General features: G+C 41.2%; 1 protein-coding gene across 15 annotated transcripts in view; it reads right to left on the minus strand.

The window, feature by feature from the left end:
* Rbfox1 (RNA binding fox-1 homolog 1) overlaps positions 1-22,496 on the minus strand; it is a 1,681,994-nt gene that overhangs the window by 190,713 nt on the left and 1,468,785 nt on the right. The window contains exon 1 of one of the 15 annotated variants that reach the window (XM_036197536.1): positions 16,398-16,531. The exons of the other annotated variants lie outside the window; for them this stretch is intronic. Within the exon in view, the coding sequence (XP_036053429.1) occupies positions 16,398-16,463 (66 nt within the window). The 5' untranslated portion in view covers positions 16,464-16,531. Of the gene's footprint in view, positions 1-16,397; positions 16,532-22,496 lie in introns of those variants that run through there. 15 annotated transcript variants of the gene reach the window in all.

The raw sequence follows: 22,496 nt of genomic DNA on the forward strand, positions 1-22,496 counted from the left end.
AAATGAGGTGTTAAAGTGGGGCAATGTAGCTCATAGATGGAGTGCCAGAATGGATAGAAGGGAAGTAAAAGATGATATTGAGGCCGTCCTCCAACATATAGGACTGCCAGCAGACTACTGTACAGGGAGGGCTTAAAAGGCAGAAGCCCAAGTCTATCTTATAGAGCACACTAGGCACAGGAGTACCAGCATGGCCTTCACTGGAGGATAGATCCCACATGTTGGTCACAACACAGGAAATTCAGCAAGGACACTTCCCAAGGCAAAGTCATCCACAGCAATGAGAAAGGAAAGGGCAGGAGATCTGATCACAAAGCCACCTTCCTGATGTTGCATTCTCATACAAAGCAACTCAAATGCTTGGCACGGGAATAAAAGGGAAATAGTCCTTCAGTTTAAATATGCAGGATGGGGGCTATTTATTTCTCCATTGGTACCCTCATAACATCTCAGCCAAGTCCTGGGAGTGATTCCACATGATCTTCTTGCCTAAGCATCACATGCAATATTGAAAACTTGGAGGTGGGTAGTAGGCATATGGCATGCCCATTTAATAGAAGCAGCCAAGAACATCTCATTCACTAAAGTCTCAGGGGCCAGGCAGTTTTTACATGGTGTTGGAACTTTAAGGTGAACTCTAGGTATATTCTGTATCCAAGATTCCCTAAGTTTCCTATCTACATCAACTGACAAGTTCAGCAATTGCAATAGGTTTGTGTGCTTGATGCATTTCTGGATCCCATTCATTCTGGAATATTTCATATGGGAAGTAGGAGAGCAAGAAAGCTGAACATGGACATGATGACAACTGAAACACAAAGTGCTAGGCATCCACTTATCAGAACTAAAGGGGACTAAAACCTCATGGACTTTCTGTATTCAATAAAATGCAACTGAGCATCTGCATGCCAGCAATTAAAGCCCCTCACTATTTTTCTTTCCTTCTTTTTTCCCAGTAGTACTTGTGAATCCAGGCCCTTGCACAAGCATCCCACTGCTCAGCTACAACCTGAGTCCAGTTCACTACCTTTGAAATGTGCTCCGGGAACTGAGGGAATGAGCGCCATCTTCCGAAGTCCTGTAATTAACTCTGTCCCCACTTCCAGTAAGACTGCAACCCCACACACAAGCCCGTGTACCATGTGAGATCGGCAGTACATTGATGATTCATTCAGGGTTGAGCAGGGCACCAGTACTATTCTTCTACAGCTGAGGGTGTGTGGTCTTTTGAGGACACCTACCTGTGGGGACACTGAGCTGGGTGGGCGGCAGAAGCTGAGAAGCACAGGGCTCCGCTGACTTAAGGGAGAAAAGGTTTTGAACAAAATCAATTCAAAGCCAAAGGAAACCAGGCATTTCTACAAATTTAGAAAAAAAAGCTTTGTTTTGTTAGGAAAAGATGGCAGCAGCCCAGAAGTGAGCAGTATTGTTCAGATGTTAACAGATCAAGAGTCTAGGTAAATCATTGTGTGCAACCTACGGTGACATCCTAGTTAGTGCATCTAAGGATTCTGAGACCTCAGTGCCTAAGAACACAGAGGTCAGTGGAAATTTAATTCAATTCAAAACATCTGAGGACAACAGTAACATTTGCAAATCCGTTAGTGCAGAGCTTGCGTGCACGGAGCGTTTTGTCTGTGGGCAACATTGCTTCTCTGCACTGGATGGTTTGTCTCATTCGATTTCCAATATGTCTATCTTTAGGATGGATGGAATAACCCTGGGACCTCTCTGTGTAGCTGAGATGTTCTCTTTATATTCAATTATTCTATGTTCACCCACTTGACTTAAATTCATCAAACTTTCCATTATAGGTTGAACTGTTTTACACTCCAAGTTAAACAATGATGTTGGGGCCAGTACAGCTGCAGTAGTGGTTAGGCCAGGATCACACAAGACTAAGGAGCACATGGGTCTCTAGTCTAATACAACTGCATCTCTGTGTGTGCATGCATGTGTGCGTGTGTGTGTGTGTGTGTGTGTGTGTGTGTGTGTGTGTACACATGTATACCAGTGCATGTACTGGCCAGAATGATACTTTGGATGTCTTCCTTCCTTTCTTCTCCATCTTTGTTTTTGTTTTTTTGTTTTTTTCCCCTTAGGCAGTTTCTCATGGAAACAGAAGTTCACAAATTGGCTAGACTGGCTGGCCAGAAAGCACCAGGTATCCTCCTACCTCTACCTCCCTTGTACTGGGATTGTGGATGCATGCCACTGTGTTCAGCTTCTTATGTGGTTCCTGGAGATGAATGCATATTCTCATAGCAGCTAAACTAGCCCCAATGCAACTGTATTATATGCAAGGCGGGGATTTGGACATACTGGCACACCTAAGGAAAAAGTTGTGTGAAGATGAAGGCAGATGTAGGGGTAATGTTTATACAAGCTGAACCATGCCAGTAAACCACAGGAAGCTGCAAGAGAGGCACCAGAAAGAACTATTCTCCCTCATAGTTTTCAAGGGAACAACCTGGCCAGCATCTTGATTTCTGACTTCTGGCTTGCAACACAGTGGACCAATAGATTTTTGTTGTTGAAACCAAACACTTCGTGACTCTTTGTTGTGGCAGGCATAGGACACTAACACACCTACTATGTGTTAACCTCTGGACAATGTGCTGAATGAAATAACTCCCTACCTCATGAAGCTTAAGGTTTCATAATAGAAACAAAGCAACCATGTAACTCAGTTGAGGAAGCTGCCAGAATCTTGGTTACACTTCAGAGAAGCAAATTGAGGCATAGAGCAGTTTCAACATAACCTCATTTGCTCTCTGCAGAATGGATGCTCTTCTGTGAGCTGGAGAGTTTCAGACTGTGAGATCTGTTCAAGTGTTCAACTCTGTACTAATGGAGCAGTAACTAGCTATACAGAGGTATCAGATGACTCTGACAGAGTGGGTCTAAAATGCGGTGAGCTCTGTATGTCACCTGCACACAGAGTGTGCAACTCTGTACTAATGGAGCAGTAACTACTTATGCAGAGGTATCAGATGACTCTGATGGAGCAGGTCTGAAATATGGTGAGCTCTATATGTCACCTGCACACAGAGTGAAGTTACTGTGCAATAATGATAATGCAAGCCAGTTCTAATGTTTTTATCTTGATCATGTGTTGCAATGACAACAGATTATTATGTGAGGCTAAATAAAATATTTGTGGTTACATATGAAGCTATATTGGATTGAGGGAAACACTGAAATGAAATGTAGTTATTTCTGGTTTACTTGGCTTAATGTGGATACTAGAATATAATCTTCAAACCTACGTTGTAGCTCAAGCCATGTTTTATCTTCCTCTTCTGCTCCCACCCTTCTCCCATTTCCATCTCCCATTCTTTCCTTAGTGCTGGGGCTTATCCCACAGTGTTTATCACTGAGCTGTACCTCCAACACCTCCATTTGACTTTGTTGTTGGGCATTGTCAGATATTTCCACTGGTTTAGATGACATAAGTTGTCTCTGGACTCATTGTTGGCAAGCCCATTATCAGAGTTGAGATCAAACTCAGACCACTCAAATATAAAGACCCGTCTCCTCACTACAGATGCTTGCCATCTTGGCACCAAAGACGAGCATCTTTGTAAATGCTTTTAGGTAGATGCATCCAGTGAAACTGGATTTCCATCCTACCCCACAACTGTTATTCTAAAAATCCTCTGTTTTTCCTTGACAGTCTCTGCAGAGCTGAGACATCAATCCCTAGACATCTTTCATAGAACTCTGCTGCATTTATAATGCAACTTTTCCTTTACTGGACCCGACAAAGTTCCCAAGCCTCTGAGAATCTGCCTAAAATATCTAACTTGGGACAAAAGAGGTAAAAGGCTTTTAACAGCTTATTGTAACTCTGTGAGAAATCAACTGACTAATGTTTATACTGGCCATCTTTCTGAAAAGATGAAACATACTCTGAACAAGTACATAGCAGAGTACAGATATTCCCTGAGTATGAGGTCAGAGAAGAGCCCTTGAATACGTTCCAAGTATACAGGCTGCTTCAGACATCAGCAGACACTTGAAATTACGTTTTATTTCACAAGGTCATCAACTGAATTGGATTAGAAAGAAATGATTTCTTTATCTAAACAATATAGATACATGTTAACATGTCATGAATTCATGCATCTGCCCATCCATTACTTCATTTATCAACCCATCCATCCACCCATCCACTCATTCATCAATCTATTCATCTATCCATCCACTCATTCGTTCAATCATTAAATACATATTTCTCAATGATGAAATGTTAATAATTATGCCTTTATTTGTGGTGGTGATACCATTACACAACAATATGCATCCAGGAATGAGAAAATATCCTCTAAATTGATATTAAAATCTGAACATAGAACAATTATTGCTCAAAGTGTTGCAGAGTTTACAAGCACAAACTGTTGCAGCAGAGAAAGAAAGGCACTGAATCTTTGGATAGTAAAAGTTATCAAGGGGCTCATGAAGGCTCTGTTGAGATGAATCTTGAGAAGAATGAATGGGTTGGAAGAAATCCAATGGAGAGGAAAATCAAACATATTGGTACCAGAGCATAAAAGAACACAGGGAATGGAATTTTGTGGGCAGTAGATATGTGCATGTGTGTGCATGTGTGATGGAATGAATGAACACATGTGCTGATAATGAAAATCAAAATTGATGACATGAAGAGAAACTGGAAAAATAAGAGTGTACTTTATACTTTCATGGGATATCTTGGAAGAATGTCAGAGATGGGCATCAGATTTGTGTCAGTTCGGTGTCAAGCATCAATGGGGTAGACAGGAAGTCTGTAGTCACACAGAGAACAGCTAAGAGGGCTGTGCTGGTTCAGGTAAGGAAGGGCACAGAACAGGCAGAAGCCCAGGTGGTCAGCTAGCACCAGTGGGTCAAAGAATGCTATCTTCCTCATCTTCTCTGTGTGTAATGTAGGATCCTCTGATTTTAAAATTTTTTCAACAAGATCCTAGGATTTTCTGCTCTAAAGCATAAAACAATTTGGAGTAATTTATGAAATAAACTGTTTTGTATTTTGAAATTTTCTTTTAAAAAATACAGTCTTGCTGTGTTGCTCAAGGTTCAAGCTAGCCTCCTATTTTGATCTCTTTGATATTTGTGATGAGAAGTGTCTGTTACCTTGCCAAGTTTATACTATTTTCTCATGAAATCACTAAAGATGTAGAATTTTTTAAAATACAGTTTGACTGTTGAGGCTTAAATCTATTCAAGGATATACTGCCAAGCTAATATAAAGCAGCCCTTAAATGCATAGTATAGGCAGGAAATAGAGAAATGAATGTTCTGGCAACAGTGGTCATCCTTTACAAAGCCTTGTGTTCCAAAATGACTTTACCTTTACATCTCACTGAATGTCTTAGGAAATCAAAGGTGGCGATCACCACCCCATTTAAAAGATGAGGAGACTGAGGCTCAGATGAGAGGGGTGATTCATTCACTGGCATGCCGTTAGTACACACTGGATCTAGAACATGAACCCAGCCAGACATATTTCCATTATATCTGCTGTTGAAGATTTCTGAGATAGTCGTATTGGCCTGCCCTCTATATAGAGACCCCAACTAATAATCTAAAGACAGGGAATGTAGCCCAGTAGCAGAGCATTAACTTAGCATGCACAACACCGTGGATTCCATGCCTAGTACCTTATAAAAAGAGTCAAAACCAATTTACATGAACTGTTTTAAAGAGATTCTTCTGATTTTCCAGTAAATTATTCCTTGAAAGGGCAAAGTCTAAAAGAAAAGATAATATAGTTTCTGAAATGAAGTGGGAAGGAAGAATGATATTTATCCCCAGTTCTAGAATGAAAAATTTCTGAAGAATAAAAGTCTATTGCTTGGGTCTGGAATCTCCCTGAATGAAATGCACAATGTAAGTGATACAGCTACCCAATGCTTCAGCTGATCTCACTGGAAAAGGGATTACTAACCACACATGTTTTGTTGGGTCATTCATAAAACAAATTATGTAATGCTTATGAATTCCATACCACTGCTTAAAATAAATCAAGCATTTGGTGAATGTGTATGTCCAGTACTCATGGCATCCTCACTGTCATTGTTGCTATTACTTAAATAAGGGAATAATTTTGATGATAGCATACAATATGTAAAGAAAAAAACTCCAGAAAAAAAAAAAGAATTCATCAAAATTCAGCCAGGGTGGAAAGGAGCAAGATGAAGGAGTAGAGACTAAATTTGAGTCATCACACCCATACCCACGATGTCACACTGGACTTAGGAAACAAACTACCAGCCTCTAATGGCGAGAAGGGCAGAAATAACCCTGCACTGCACATATTAGGATGAACCTTGGTTCTCATTCAAATTCAGTTTTGTTTTTTTTTTTTTTTCATTTGTTTGTTTTTTGAGGCAGGGTTTCATGACCTCAGACTACACTTGAACTCATTATGTAACTAAAGATGGCCTTGGACTGCTGATACTCTCTCCTATACTCCAAGCCCTGGGGAGGTTGGTAGAGGAGGATTCTTGGGGCCTACACATTTGGTAAGCCCCAACTTCAATTTTAGATCCTGTCTCCAAAAATAAGGTGGAGACAGATAAAAGTAAAATACTTGACATCAACCTTTGGCCTTTGAAAGTGTGGAGCTGCTATTCCAGCTGTGTGCCTTTGCAATAGCCTTTTATATGAGTGATGGAGACCTGAAACCAGGTCTTCACATTTTCATGGCAATCTCTTTACCCACAGAAGAAGCTACCCAACCCTATCTACTGTAGTTCTGAATATCAGATATCCAAAACCTGTTTCAATGGCATGTACTCAAGGTGTCCCTGGGAATGGGGTTTTGTTTCCCTGTAGGCTTTCTGGACTATTTCCATTTTGTTGCTTGGTAGCAGCCCTTGAAATCCTTACTTCCCAGCCTCTTTCTGTAATTTCAAAACAAACCAGCCTATCTCTGCTTCCAATGGTGCTTTGTCTTCCACTCTCAGTCCAGTTGGCACCTCAGCTCCTGTCTTGTGAGGACTGCTTTGATTCCATGGAGCCCAATGAGAGGATGCAAGAAAATCTTTCCATTTTGATATCTGTATCTTAATGACATCCATGAGATCTCTTTTGACATATGCAGTAGCACTCACTGATTCTAGTGGTGAAGATGCAGCTCTAATGGAGATCATTTCCAAATCCTAATACCATCCTGAGGATGCACAGAGTGTGAAGTATTCTGAGATAATGGAGACACTGCAGATCTGTGATGTCTGATGCAGCCACTATTTGTCATGTGTAGCTTCTGAGTCTCTAAAAGATGCATAATATAGCTAAGCAGTGGCATTTTAATTTCATTTACTTTTAATCTATGTAAATAGCTACATGTAGCTAAAATCTGTCCTATCCAACATCCCTAGTAGATGACAGTCAGCTCCCATCATGTCATCAACAGCATCTATAGTCCCAGGAAATGAGACTAAGGGATGATTATAGAGAAATACCTGATCCCTTGTCACATAGTCATTTAAGTATAATCGCTTTGTTAGGTTGACAAAGGCAGAGAAGTTGACTTGGATACCCACGGATGTGTTCAGCACCATGGACAGAAACACAAAGTCTTCCTCTTACATGCCTCTCTTCAGTTGTTAATCTGCATTCTGTTGGAACTTTTGCTATATTCTGTCTAGTAGATGAATTTCAACTATGTTTTATGCCTGCTTAGATCACGTTTGGAATGACAAATTCAAAATACAGTCAAAACCGTACAAAGCAGTCAGTTTATTATAGAGCTTTTTCACCTTTTGCTATGGTAAGTTTAATGCTGAATATTGAGCTGGATTCATGATATACAAGTGTGAAAAACAAGGTCCAGCTGCTGATAAGTGGCAAAGGCTCTTATCCTATAATAACTTAGGCCTTATTAATCAATATTCAGAATGACAAAGAAGAGACACACTGAAGTGGTGGGATACAAATTAACAAGATGTGGAAATTCAGTCAGAAAAGCAAGGAATTGTTAAAACTTCAAATTCTCACTAAAATTTTTTGTAAAATAAGAAGAAACAATGTTCAATTTGTTATTTTCAAGTTGTTTGGAAACAAATACAGTACTATAAGAACTGTTAGTGTATTATCACTGGGTTTATATGTATGCATCAGAAGAGAGGAGCCTTGGTAGACCACATGTCCCAGCATTATATTATATATTGAGAATTAAAAGCCAGACACTTATTAATTTTATGTCAATCTGACACACGCTGTGGTCATCAGAGAGGATGGAGTCTCAAATTTGAAAACCTCCATAAGACTGGGCTGTAGGTAAGCCTGTAGGGCGTTTTTTCATTAGTGATTGATAGGGGAAGGCCCAGCCCATTGTTGGTGGTGCAAACCATGGGCTGGGGTTCCTGGGTTCTTTAAGAAAACAGGCTAAGCAAGCCAGTAAGCAGCACCCCTCCATGGCTTCTACATAGGCTCCTGCCTCCAGGTTCCTGCCCTGTGTGAGTTCCTGTCCTGACTTCCTTCAGTGATGAACAGTGCTAGGGAAGTGTAAGCCAAATAAACCCTTTCCTCAACAACAGGCTCTAGCCATGGTGTTTTATCACAACAATATGAGCCCAAACTAATACAGATATGTTAATTTAGCATAAAACAATGGGGGAGGGTTAGAGGAGGAGGAGGAAAAGGAGGAAGGAGGCAGCAAAACCCACTATCAATAAAAGCCTGGCTATGACTGCACACTAAATTTAAAAACATTAATGTAATTTCTCAAGGGAATTCCGAAATCAGAGAAGCCACATACTTAGTTTGGCTAGCACTGTATATGTGTCTGGTCTAGCTCTCTAAGATGCATTTGTTTATAATTGGGGGAAGACCCTTAAGCAGACTGACTCTTAAATAAAAAACAAAGGTGTGTCCATTAGCAAGACAATACATCAAGACCAAGATCAAGATTAAGGAATGTAGCAAAACAGAAGTGGGGATGTGAAGGTCAAGTAAATAGACTGTGAGTGCTGACATGCATGGGTAAAATCTAAGAATGAAAGAGTGGCACATCGCCAGACAACCAAGCACAGCTTGATGAGTGGTTCAGGACCTGGCTTCAGAGAAAAGAACTCATGATATGGATATCATAGCACAATCAGGGTCTGGCAACTAGGGAGTCAAGTAACAATGATTTGTTCCTTCGTGCCCACAGAATTACTAGTTGATGGGTCTCTAGAACAATAGCTTTGTGAGTCTTTCAAGGGTGCAGTGTCATGATCAAGAGATTTTTTTCTGCAGTCCACAAGGAAATGAAGCACTGATATGATCTAAGGTTATGTGGGGTTCTTGTGATAGTAAAGACATAACTATTGTCAGAAAAAAAAATGATCTGAGATGAAGGAGGAGCTATTTCTGCAGGACAGTGGAATTAGATTATATTTATCCATGTTCCTCTTTTCTGCAAGATGGGAAGTTTGTTTCATAAAAGCCATGAAAAGATGGACCATTTGAGGCAAACTAGCATGTACTAAGTTCCCATCTCCAATTAGAGTTTGTTGGACTAGGATGGATGGTATTTGCCTACTGTCTTCTCTGAGAAGAGATTCCTTACCCAAGCCAAGTTAACGGGAGTTGAAAAAGTTATAGCTTAGTGCAGTTTAATTCTTATTCATCTAGGACAGGAAAATGGAGAACTTTGGCTTGCTGTTTCATGTCAGACCCAACCCTGTCAATTAGGAAGGCAGTCTGGTAGGCCCCAGGATTTGAGTAATGCCCTCTGAAATAAGCATTGCAGATGATCCATATGAGGAGAGTCAGATCCCAGATTCTGAAAACATAATCTCATAAGATGGAGCTCAGCAGAGCCCCGAGTCTCCTCACGCCTCCCTGAGCTAGCAGCATCAAGACCAGAGACTACACAGGTATTATAAGTGTCTGAGGGCTTGCTGAGACAAAGTGTCATTCTTGTCTCCATAATGAGAAAAGCATCTGCCTTGAAGAAGGAGGGAAAGTCATATCAGACATTTCTGCCAATTTATTTTGGCTCAGAAGATGGATGGAAGTTCTGCAGCCTCCTGGAATCAAAAGCCAGCCCCTTGGCCACGTGGTGAAAATGTTCACCCAAGGAAAATGGGACACAGAATTAAAGGGAAAGAAGAAAGGAGAACTCTGGGAGACACAAACCTGTCTTCTCACCCACTTGAAGAAAATACTGTGGAGAAAGACAGGTGTGTAGCACAATCTCTAGAACTACACCGCTGTAATTCTAACCTGGGATGACTAATTTTATCCTGTAAAGGTACTACACATGCACTGTTGAACACAGACATAAGGGGTGTCACATTGTGTGTATTATGAACAATATGAATGATTCTTTTTTAAAAGATTGATTTTATTTTTAATATGTGTATTATGTGGGAGGGTATGGACAAGTGTGAGTGCAGGTGATTGCAGAGACCAGACAATATGTCAGGCACCTGTGAGCAGCCTAATATGCTGGTAACAGAATTCAGGTCTTCTGCAAGAACATAACATGCCCTTATATGTGGAGCCACCTCACAAGCCCCCACAATTCTAAGCCTCACTTCTTTCATTTTCAAATGGGAGAGTGGCAGAGGCTAATATTTTAAATATACAGGATTGAGCATGCTTAACATGAGAAACCAGCACGTACTAGGATATAAATAAATTTCATAATTACTAAATAATTGTGAAAACCTACCTCAGGCTGTTCCTTGAATTCATGTATGCTTAACCAATGGCCTCTTGATCACTTACACAACACAGAAAATAAAAAGAAAAAACCAATGACAGTTGCTAGAGGCTTCCTCACACTGACTCAAATGATAGGCCCACAACACATAGAAAAGCAAATAATAAGATAAGCAGTATAGTATATAGTAAGGTAGGCAGAGTGAGAAAACTACACACAAAGAAAGACATTGACATGGGAGGATAAAGATAGATTTACAGAATTGTTTATAAAGAGATGGCTAGACAGACGCTTGTAGACACACAGAGAAATGCATAGATATATGTAAGGTTGGTGATAGGTTGGTGGATGAATGGCTATAAATATGAATAGATGAATACAACTATATAGACACTATCAATTGTTCTCCATCTATCCATAATCCTTTCTATCTATATTTTCTACCTGCCATTTTTCTCTTTCAATCCTCTTCACCCATACATATATCATATATGCATCCCTATACCCCTATCATCAATCTCTCTCTCTCTCTCTCTCTCTCTCTATATATATATATATACACATATATATATATACACACACACATATATATATATATATATATATATATATATATATATATACACACATATATATATATATGTATATATATAAATGATATCTGTGTATCTATAGACCAATCATCTATCTATCTATCTATCTATCTATCTATCTATCTATCTATCTATCCACCCAGGTGGCTTCCCACTAAGGAAGAGAAAGGAAGGAAAGGAAACAGCAGAGAGAGAAAGAATACTTGTACATCAGTGTCTTTTACCAGCCCCTGAAACTCAATTAAGGCAAGTGCCTGCACTGAGAGCTGGAGCCCCTCCTGCCTGAGGGGACTCATGCATGCTGCTGATGAAGATGTGAGGGGGACCAGCTCATCATTACCATCATGAAGGGATACAGGAGCCAGCCAGAAGGATTAGCACTACAACTTGCTCAGATATCTTCCTTCTAATAACATCTGTTTAATTAAACATCACCTCCAGTGCTCACTTCTGCAGAGTGCCCTCTCCATTCACAAGGTTGACTTCTTGAAATCTAGGATCCTGAGTTAATTAGAAATGGGGCCTTAGAAAAAAAAAAAGAAAGAAATCCATTTCAAGGGTGAAATGCCTGAACAGAAACTGTAGGACGTTGCTAATAAAGATTTGCCTTTCTCTGGTTTTGACATGGATTGTTAAATGGCTGCTAGAGAGCCAAAGATTTTGTCTACATAGGACTTCTCCAGTAGAGCTATCCTGGTTCTTAGGAAGGAGGCTCCTGGGTTCTCTCTGTGGTTAGCTAAGAAGCACTTGGACAAGCAGCACACCATTCATTGTTCAGGATATTCTGTCTGTGTTGAACAGGTTGAAAGCACACATTTGTAGCAAATTGCCCACAGTTTGTTCTGGCTATGGATCTGCACATCCAGATAAGTGGTGAAATTAGAGTAGATTCTGTTTGTCTTTATGCATGGGGATATGGGTAGGAAAGACAGAGATGGTGGGTGAGATACCAGGAGCAATGAAAGAAAGTCTTATTTCAGGGACTACTTCATTTACAAATGTCACTCCAGGCTGAAAGCCTTGGGGTGTGCCTCTAACATAGGAAACAGGAAAATGATGTGTAAACACATTGGTCTAAAATATAGTGACCTATGAATGTGAGAGGGACAAGAGCATGGAAACTGGCCACTGACAAAGGTTTGTGAATGAGAAGAAGTGGTCAGGAAGGAGGAAGCTGTATGGACATCATGGAAGAGATAACTTCAGGTGGAGAAGCACACATGCAAAGCAATGCCTTGAAGAGGACTGTGTGCTTGAAATGCCTATAGAGCACCAAGGAGACAGAACAAAGAAAAGTGACCATGAGGCTAAAGAGGAGGCCTAGAGTTTAGATGCTGGACACTGACTCTTGTATGTCTTATCCAATAATAACTGGCCTGGGTCTCTCTCTGGACCCTTGGGTCTCAGATCAATGGCTCATTTCTTAATTTGGGCTATGTAATAGTAGGCAATCACAATAGTAATATGGTAGACATCAGCCAACAGGGTCATCATCTGTGAACTGTATGCTGGGTATACCACACCCTCCACCTGTATTTTCTCAGATCCTGTTCTTGTGTGAAGATGCTATTATTAAGCCCAAATTATGTAGCATGGTACTCCCAAGAGTGAAGTGCCCAGTCCATAGTGAGGGAGTTAGACCAGTGTAAACATGTATACAAAATAGAGACATACAATGATCCACAGACATGCAGTAACATTCTGGACACTCCACATGCTACCTTAGAAAGAGAACTGGATAATGTCTATATAAAGAGCCAAATGGAGACTGAGGAGATAACTTTGTAGATAAAGCCTGAGGCTGAGCATCTAGATCCCAAACACTAACATAAAAACAACCAGGCAGGTAGGTAGACACCAGCAATCCCAGCACCTGGGGGTCAGAGATGGTGTTCCTAGGAAAACTGGGAAGCTAGACTATTCAAATCAGCAAGTTCTAGGTTCAATGAAGTACCTTGCCTTAAGGAAATATGAGAACAGCAAATGAAGAAAACACCAGGCATTAACCTCTGGCTTCCATGTTGGTACATGTATATACAAATGTGTGCCAGCACATGTGTGGCTACAAATACATACATGCATTACATGCATAACACACACACACACACACACACACACACACACACACACACACACAAGAAAAAAAAAGAACCTCCAGGTAGGATACACCTTAGAATTTTAAAGGTATGAATTATGCATTTCTGTTGCTATATCTCTGCTCTGTGGTTATAATAGGAAAGTATTTGTGGACAATAGGTAAATTGTGCCAATAAAACTTTATTTAAAAGAATAGGTGGTGGGACAAATTTGTCCCATAGAGTGATACTTAACCTTTGGATATCCAAAAGAATGATTATTAATAACAGGTACATATAAGCAAGGAATTTAACATCCTGATATGATGGAATTGGAGGAAATATTTATATATATGTACACATGTATATTTTTTCAGGTAATGCTAAATTGGTATCATAGAGATTCACATGGGTTCATATAGGATAGTCATCTGTTTAAAATGTCTTCATATAATCCTGAGGTGGTATGAAGCTCTTGTCTGAGTGTTGAGAGTGCTTACCCCCAGGAGAAATGCCACATTCTCAGTTCATTTACCATCTTATCTGCTACTTCTTGGAACTAATAAAAATCACAAATAGGAGATTACAGAATCTAGTTGTATTTGAGGGAAATCTAAAGTCCTTTGGAAAACGTTGTTGGGCATCCTACTACTATAGAAACCTCCTACTAAGCATGTTAACCCATTTGTAATTCTACAGGAAGAAAATGAAAGCATGAAGCAAATGGTACACTATTTTCCAGCAATGTGCATGCAGCACCTTCATGTGTGGACAGCTGAAACAACAGAGAATCACCCATGGAGGCTGACGTCCAGCACAACAAGGGGGCAATTATACACAGGTGTGCATCTGTGTATGCAGGTGCGTGCATAGATGAAACCTGCCATTGAAATAATAAAACAAACTTTCTCATTGCCCAGTGAACACTGCATCCTCTGTTTATCTACCCAGGTGGTCATACCAGGTGGAAACACTTCAATACACAAGTGGCTCTTGACTTTGCATATACCTCTATTGTTAAAATAATGATAGATTAACATAATAGAAATCCAGAGAGTAGTTCTCAATCCTCAACAGTTTTGAGTAAATCAGGACATACATGCTGGAACAGAGCACTTCTTTACCAGCCTAATGCTAACAGCATCACCATTCACTTGAGTCCAAAGGTGAACATTACAGGGGCCAGAAAGTCTCAATGCAGGACAGACACAGAATGGCATTTGGAAGCTATGAAAGGTACCTACTGGTGGGAATTCAGCACAATACAGCCTGGAGGGGATGGTGATATTTGCCTGAAACCCCAGAAATCAAGCAGGAGTATGACTACAAGTTCAAGAAGAGTGTGGGCTATATAGTGAGTTCCAGGCCAGACAAGGCTGTTAGGACCCCATCTCAAAGTATTACTGCCAATAACAGCAAACACACTCAAAACATAACCATACTTCTAAATTTGAAAACAGAATTTTAGAATGTTAACTTTGAGTTAATATACCACATATCAATTCTACTTTAAGTGATTTATTTACTCATGAACAAAAAGCAAAATGTCCACACACAGACATTTTCAAAGCCACAGTGTTCACAACACGTTACCACCCCCCCCCCACCACTAAACAGAAAGGCCACTATTTTGTGAATACACACACAGACTGAGATGCACTCTCTTCACAGACATACACAAAGGAACAGATTGATTTGAGAAACAATGAATTAAGTGAAAGGTGTCAAGAAAGAAAAGTTTCTTTGATGCCATTGACAAGAAATTCAAAACGGACTGAAGACACACATCTGTGGTTGTCTGGGGCTTGGGATCAGGATGGAGCAGACTAAATTCAAGGATAAGCAAATTTCTGAGGATGAAAGCTCTACAGAGATGATTATAAAATTGTATACCCTTATCAAAATTTAAGGTGCATGCTTAAACGGGTGGATTTTATTATCTATAAGCAGTGTCTCTCTATCTGTCATCTGTCACTTCTGCATCTATCAATCTATCTACCAATGATCTATCACCTCTGTATCTGTAAGTCAATTTATCTTTCATTTCTCTCTATCATCTACCTCTCTGTCTGCCTATCTGTTTATCTGTCTATCATCAACTTATTAAATATTTTCATCCTCTCTTTATTTATTTTTGACAGTCAGTGCTTGGGATTGAACTCAGGGCTTTGTTCATACTAAGCAACTACTCAGCTACTACACTGCATTCTAGCCCCTAATAGTAACATCCTAACACATAACAATGATGTAATTTCCAAAATTCCCTGATAGTTTCTACTCTAATTCAGTCAAAACAGACTTTCTCAGGATGAAAATCACCTTTATTTTCAGGCCTTGCTCTTTATATTATAGACATTCACCTACATGGCCAGAAACCTGTTTTCATGTGCCTTTACACCCATTAAAACCTGATTTTTAAAGCAGTGATATTCCCCATCCCGCAAGAAAATAGACATACTTTAATATCTACTGCATCAACAAGACCATTGCTGTGTAGGTACATAGTATATGACAACATTGTCATTGTAGGAGGGTCTGGATGTTAATGACACAGAAGCCAGCCTACCATGTACTAAGGGTTTATTAGGTGTTAGACACTATGCTAAGCATTTATCTAATAGACTTTTATTTTCATGAGACACACACTATTGCCCTCCTTTCACAGATGAGAGAAAGGGAGAAAGGAAGATAATGGAAGATAAATAACTGTCAAGGTTCTCATCTTTAGCAAGGCTGGGATACAGCGTGAAATCCGCCAGAACTCAAAGGCAGTGCTGTTAGTTGGTGACCTAAGCATTGCCTCATTTTACTGCATCTCTCAGCACTTCTAGCAGGGTCCCAAAATAGTCTGAAAGTCCATTCTGACAGACACCAAAGAGGATGAGTAAATGTGCCTTGCTCCTGGAATGACCAGAGCCCTGTCAAGTTGGGAGGATTCAGTTCTGCCAACTCAGAAAACATGCTCATAATGGCAGCACCAGCACCTCTTGATACAGGGGTAGCTTCCCTCTCCTCCCACACTGTTCCAGGCTGAGGCCCCAGGTTCATGACCTGAGAAAGCCAACTTACAGTGGTGATCACGTTGTCAGATCTCATACCCAGGCGAAGGTCTTTTATCAAACTGCAATCAATCATGGAGATCACTCACTGCAGGCAAACGCTATCCCCTCCTCAGATCTAGTTTGTGCTGCCGCAGCTGAGCCCATCTCCTCCTGCACATGGTGTTTGGATTTTGAGGACAGCACATCTCCAGCTTGTGGGAGGATTCATTTGCATAGAGGTGGGCAGACAGGGGCTCACCAGCACATCTAGGAGTGCTAGCAAATACCCAGGGAGGAAAATTCCTTCCTTGCTGTGGGTTCTAACTTCAAGAAGTGGAGCGTCTCCCCTGTTAGCAAGAGCCTAACTGTCACAACTTCTACCTTTGCCAGGAAAACACATTTGGGTCCAGGTACCATCCTCCCAGACTATCTCTCAAAATGAACTCCAGGCAGCTGAAGGAAATGGTCTAAAATATTAGAAGTTGACTCTTGATTTAAAAGCAAACTGGGAAGAAATATAACAGGGAGTAAAAATGTTCAAGATCATAAGGAACACAATACACATGGCACTGAGAACATGGCACCTGAAGCCAATAATCATTATTAGCAAAGTGGACTACACAAAGTTTACCTGCTGTAAACCTTGCACAACATACTTGGCATGAACTACAATGATTGTGATTGGCATCATTTGCTCTCCCAGAAGAACTCTTTATATGTCATAGTTAGGGTTTCTATTGCTGTGATAGAACACAAAATCAACACTAGGAAGAAATGGTTTGTATAAGCTTACAAATCTCAGCTAATAGTCTACCACTGAGGAATGCCAGAGCAGGAACTCAAGCAGAACAAGAACCTAAGCAGACCAGGAACCTGGAGGCAGTAATTGAAGCAGAGGCCATGGAGAAATGCTGCTTGATAGCTGGGGTTTGCTATCTCATGGTTTGCTTGACCTGCTTTCTTATATTATCCAGGACCACATACCCAGGGATAGCATCACCAATAATGATCTGGGTCCACCCACATCAATCATTATTCAGGATACTACATCATAGATTTTCCCACAGGCCAATCTGGTGAGGGGATTTTCTCAATTGAGGGTCCCTCTTCCAAAATGACTCTAACATGAATTAAGTTGATACAGAACTAGCCAACACAGCAAATATTGCCTCATGTAGCCCCATCTGTAACATGATGAGTTAGAAGCTTCAAAATAATGTTATTGCTACAGACCAGGAAAGCTTCTCATTATTACACCATCACTGCTCCTCGCTGAGTGCAGACACTGTGCGTGCTGATTTATAGGCATGAGTTAATAAGGTACTCAAAGCAGGATGGGAAGCTCCAGTGCAGAGAATACCAAGTGACTTTGAAACAGAAAACCTGCTGATGGTGTTCTAAGGGGGACTTACTGCAGGGACTGAACAGCCCCTGGACACATTGGGAGTCACTGAACTTTCAAACAGCATGTCAACAAAGCAAGAGGAAATGAACACTTAGTGGACACTTTCCAATTCACTGACAGGCAGAAAGTTGCATTAGAAACTCACTTTAATTTTTCACCAAAGAAGGAGAACTGACATCACAAAGTATCTGAATGATTTGTCAGTAGTATTCTAGCTACCACAGGTGGATATACATTCTGCCCACAGAAATGTCTATGATTATTTATGGGTCTACACGCTCATACACTTTACACACAAAGCTGTACTGAAAATTGGAGATATGCCTTCCCAGTTTAACATTTTATTCATAGGACTTCTGAGTGTCTACTATGTTTCATTGCTATCATTACATATCTGATCCAAATAACCTTGAAGAGTATGTGACATCATCGCTATTTTACAATGAGCAAAACTGAGATTCCTAGGGAAAGAACACACCCAAACTACAGAATGAGGCAGAGGTAAATTCTTAGGCCAGAATGGCTTCTCTCAAGTGCCAGGGCTCTAGATTCAGGTCACTGTCACTCTGATGCTGTGTATGGTAAGCAAATGATTACAAGCCCTGAAAACTACAGAAACACAGCCACCCAAATCTTCCTGCTTCCCCTTTTCCAGGGCCCCCACTTCCCTTAGTGAAGAGCCTCCCTAGAGGACAACTCTTATCCCAGAGACCATTCTAATTCCCAGTGGCCTTCTGGTTCCTTTATAGGTGCCAAGACCCAGCAGATCATTAATTATGACTTCTCACAAATGATTTCCCACATCCCTTACAGGCATGCCTGTGCCCTGAGAAGGAAACAGATTTCTCAGCAGCAGAAAGTGGCCTGTGCTTCTGGGCTCTATGCTCTGCTCTCAACTTTGGGTCTGCTCATGCAGCACCAAAGCCTTGGGGCAAGAGGGGATGCACAGCTGGAATTAAGCTATGTTTGAAACAGGGAGGGGGGGTGGAGACAGTGTTTGTAGCCTGCAAGAACTAAATAGCACAGGAGCTGAGGGAAAATCAAGCATGAGAACTAGTGAGTGTTGGGACAAAGAAGAAATATTCTATTGCATTAATTCCCCCTTTACCTTGTCATTCCTAGAAAAAAAGTGGAATAGAACATTATCCCAGGCTGAGAATATTCTTTGTATTAAACATTAGGTCTCGAGCCAGGCGATGGTGGCTCATGACTTTAATCCCAGCACTCGGGAGGCATAGCCAGGTGGATCTGTGAGTTCGAGGCCAGCCTAGACTACAGAGTGAGTTCCAGAAAAGGTGCAAAACTACAAGGAGAAACCCTGTCTTGAAAATAAACAAATGTTTGTTGTCATCATCAGAACCATATAATATAGCATCACCAGCTCCAGTTGACAGACATAGAAATTGAGTCTGCTGAAGACACAGAAGGACAAGTTCTCTATTGTACCTTTCCCAGGTTCAGCCATGAGTCTGCTTTGTGAGATCAGGTGCCTTCTATTTAGGCTAAGATGAATGTCTCTATCTGGAGTTCCGAAGACTAGGACTCAAGAGTTTGCTTACATATTCTTAGACATACAGCCTTAACAAATAGTCAAAGACCTATGATCCTTCACTTTTCCTTGACAACAATCAGCATAAAGAGGCCATTCAAGCCAAAGCAAGTGTGTGTTCATCAGACACTCAGCCATCACAGAAGGGCTCCAGGACCAGGTGGGACAGACTTGCTGGTCTCCCTGTTGACAGAGCCCAGGATCTGCATTCTCCTTATGAATCTGATTATCACCTAATACAAAGAAGGGGAAGGAGCTCTCAGATGAAGCTAGAAGATTAAGTTGGAAATGCTCATTATGAGGCAAATAATTAACTTTTCTATAAATACTGTTTTCTTAGTGTACTGTTAAAATCCAGCATGCTGGGCTAGGGCTCAGGGGAAGGCTCTGTCAGTGAAGTTCTTCCACACAAGCCTGAGGACATGTGCTCAATCCCCAGTGCACGTGTACAAAGCCAGGTATAGTGGTGTACACTTGTAATCCCTGGGAAGTGCTGGGAATGCAGAGAGAGAGAGAGAGGCTGACAGTTATGGCTTTCTGGCCAGCCAGCCTATAGACTACTGGGGAGTTTGAGGCCAGTGAAAGGCTCTGTCCCCCAAAAGAAAGATGGACAGCTTGAGGAACAGCACCTCTAGCTTTTCTACCCATGCTCACACATCTACACTTAACCTCATAAAAACAGCCCCCCCCCATGTACATACTGCACATACACAGACCACTGTGCTGGGGGAGAACATAAAAATAAAGTCATCATATACCAAAGAACTAGGCTCACATGGTCTGGACCTAGTAGAACAAGAGAAGACAGCAACTCCCTCTCTCTTCCCCACTAAGGAAAGAAATGCAAAGGCTGTGGCATATTTCTTGCCTCATTGCACCTGTCTTCTCATCCATGGATAATAACTGTTGAAAGTGTCCTGGTCCATGATGGGACTGGTTAGAGGGAAAGCCTAATGTAGATTAGGTGAATGCCTGGGAGTGAACCCACTTTTCCTCCTGGTACTACCTGAGTGGAGTGTCACTTATTCACTTCTCTTAAAGCTGGGGGTGAGTTCTTCTATTTTTACATTGGTAAATGAACACTGTGTGTATCAACAGCTCCTTTCACACTAGCATATTGTAGGAACTAGTAAATGATGCTCTCTTCACTTCTACTAGGTGAATCAACAAACCAGCCTACTTAGAGACCTGTGTGGAGAAAACATTTCAATGTGTTTGTCCTTGGAATGAGAGACTATGCAAATCTTATCCCCAAGATGTTTTTGGTGACAGTGGGGATCTGTTTGTTTAGGGACTGGGATTATATCAGTATAGGAGTTATTGTAGTCACTTTTTGGTAAGTCTAGCTAAAGAAATACAAACTAAGATTCAATTGCCCCTATGAAGGGGTTATGAGTTCTGAGGTAGTATGTGAAAAACCATCAATTAATAAGGGGGCTGGGGGCTTGTTGAACAAGCATTAATACCCTAGTTCAAATCCCAAGAACCCATGTAAAAAGACAGGTGTGTTCACATGTGTGTTTAACTCCAATACTAGGGCTAGAGGAGGGGGTATGCAGAGATAGGAAGATCACTTAGACTTGGTAGCTGGCTGCCTAGCTCCAGGATGAGCGAGAGACTGTTTCAAGGATATAAAGTGGAGAGTGATAGAAAAAAACAAAAACAAAAAACAACCAAAGTCTGCATCCTCTGGCCATCTCCTTATGTGTATACTGGTGCCTCCTGGCATCACCCACATGTGAGTTCATACAACACACACACACACACACACACACGCACGCACACACACACATGCACGCACGCACGCACGCACGCATGCACGCACACACACATGCCAGAAGGGAGAGAAATAGAAGCTGAAGTCACCATCATTTACAGTTTGGGTCAGTGTATTTGCACTGGAAATCATCTCAGACAGTTAAGTTGGTATCTATAGCCTAGAGACCTTGAAGCCAGAAGAAACTTTCAGTATCCTGAAAGGCCTCCCATCTCCATGCACTGCAAGTCCCACCTCACTAAGAATACTTCTGCATATGCTCCAACTGCACACTTGCTCACTCTCTCTGTTTTGTATCCCCTTAAAAATCCCAAACCCAACTTTCCACTGCTTAGATATTCTCCCCAGGAAATACCTAGAGTAAATTCTGTGCCTCTTCTTACTATCCTCTTTACATATTCAAATTGAGAGACTCTCTGCCCTCTTAGGAATCTCCATTCCACATAACTACAGTTCTCTGTAAAATATGGAAATCCACAGCATTAAAAAGATAGCCACATTTTCTATACATCTCACATAAAATCATTTCTAGCAAAGGCCTGTCTTTTACAGACTCATTTTCACAAATTCCTACCATCTAAAAATGTAGGCTTCAATTCCAGCCCTTAAATCACTGGGTTACAAGGGCTTATCCACTTGAAATGCATTGATTTGATTAGGAGTTAATTTTCTCCATGGCTTTCAAATGAAGGAGGAGCTCAAATTAGATACTTATAAATCAAAGTCAAAGTCTCAATTATGTGTAGGAGTCCAAAGGTTCAGACAGTGTCGAACAAGCAATAAACAAGAGCATGGTGATGCTTACATGTCGTTGTCAGACACCTATGGCAACCCTAAGAAAGCTCTCAGACCTAAGCTCTGCATTTCCCAGCAGTATTCCTCCACTCTGGTCCCTGTTTCCCTTACCTCCTTGACAGCTCTATGACTGTGGAGAAGTGAGGGAAAGGCCACATCTGCAGTGAAGATGCTGCCTCTAATTCCACCTTGAAGTCTGAAGCTGGTCTCTGGGGCCCCAGGAATTAAAACCATGCAGTGAACTTGACTTGCATGTAGTTACTGCCATCTTAATAAGGTGAGAGCAGCTTAGGGACCTCAGGAACATGCAACCTGGGCCTTGCCATATGGAGCCAGCCTGGAATCTGTCAAGTTCACTTAACATATTTTCTCTTTGGGGAGCTAGCCAGGCAATCACTGTGGGTGGGGGAGGGGCAGTAGGGAGCAGCAAGGAAAGTAGGCAGGAAAAGGCTGTTGAAGACACTGAAGTTGATGGCCAGATAAAGCCACGTGTACAGCCTCACCCTTCCACCCTTCACCAGGAAACCCTTTTATTTGTTCTCCGACTAAGGTTGGAGCTGAGACACTGACAGTGATGTAGGGTTGTTTGGGGACAGGAACT

Source organism: Onychomys torridus, chromosome 8 (genome assembly GCF_903995425.1).
Source record: "Onychomys torridus chromosome 8, mOncTor1.1, whole genome shotgun sequence".
Classification (NCBI taxonomy): Eukaryota; Metazoa; Chordata; class Mammalia; order Rodentia; family Cricetidae; genus Onychomys; species Onychomys torridus.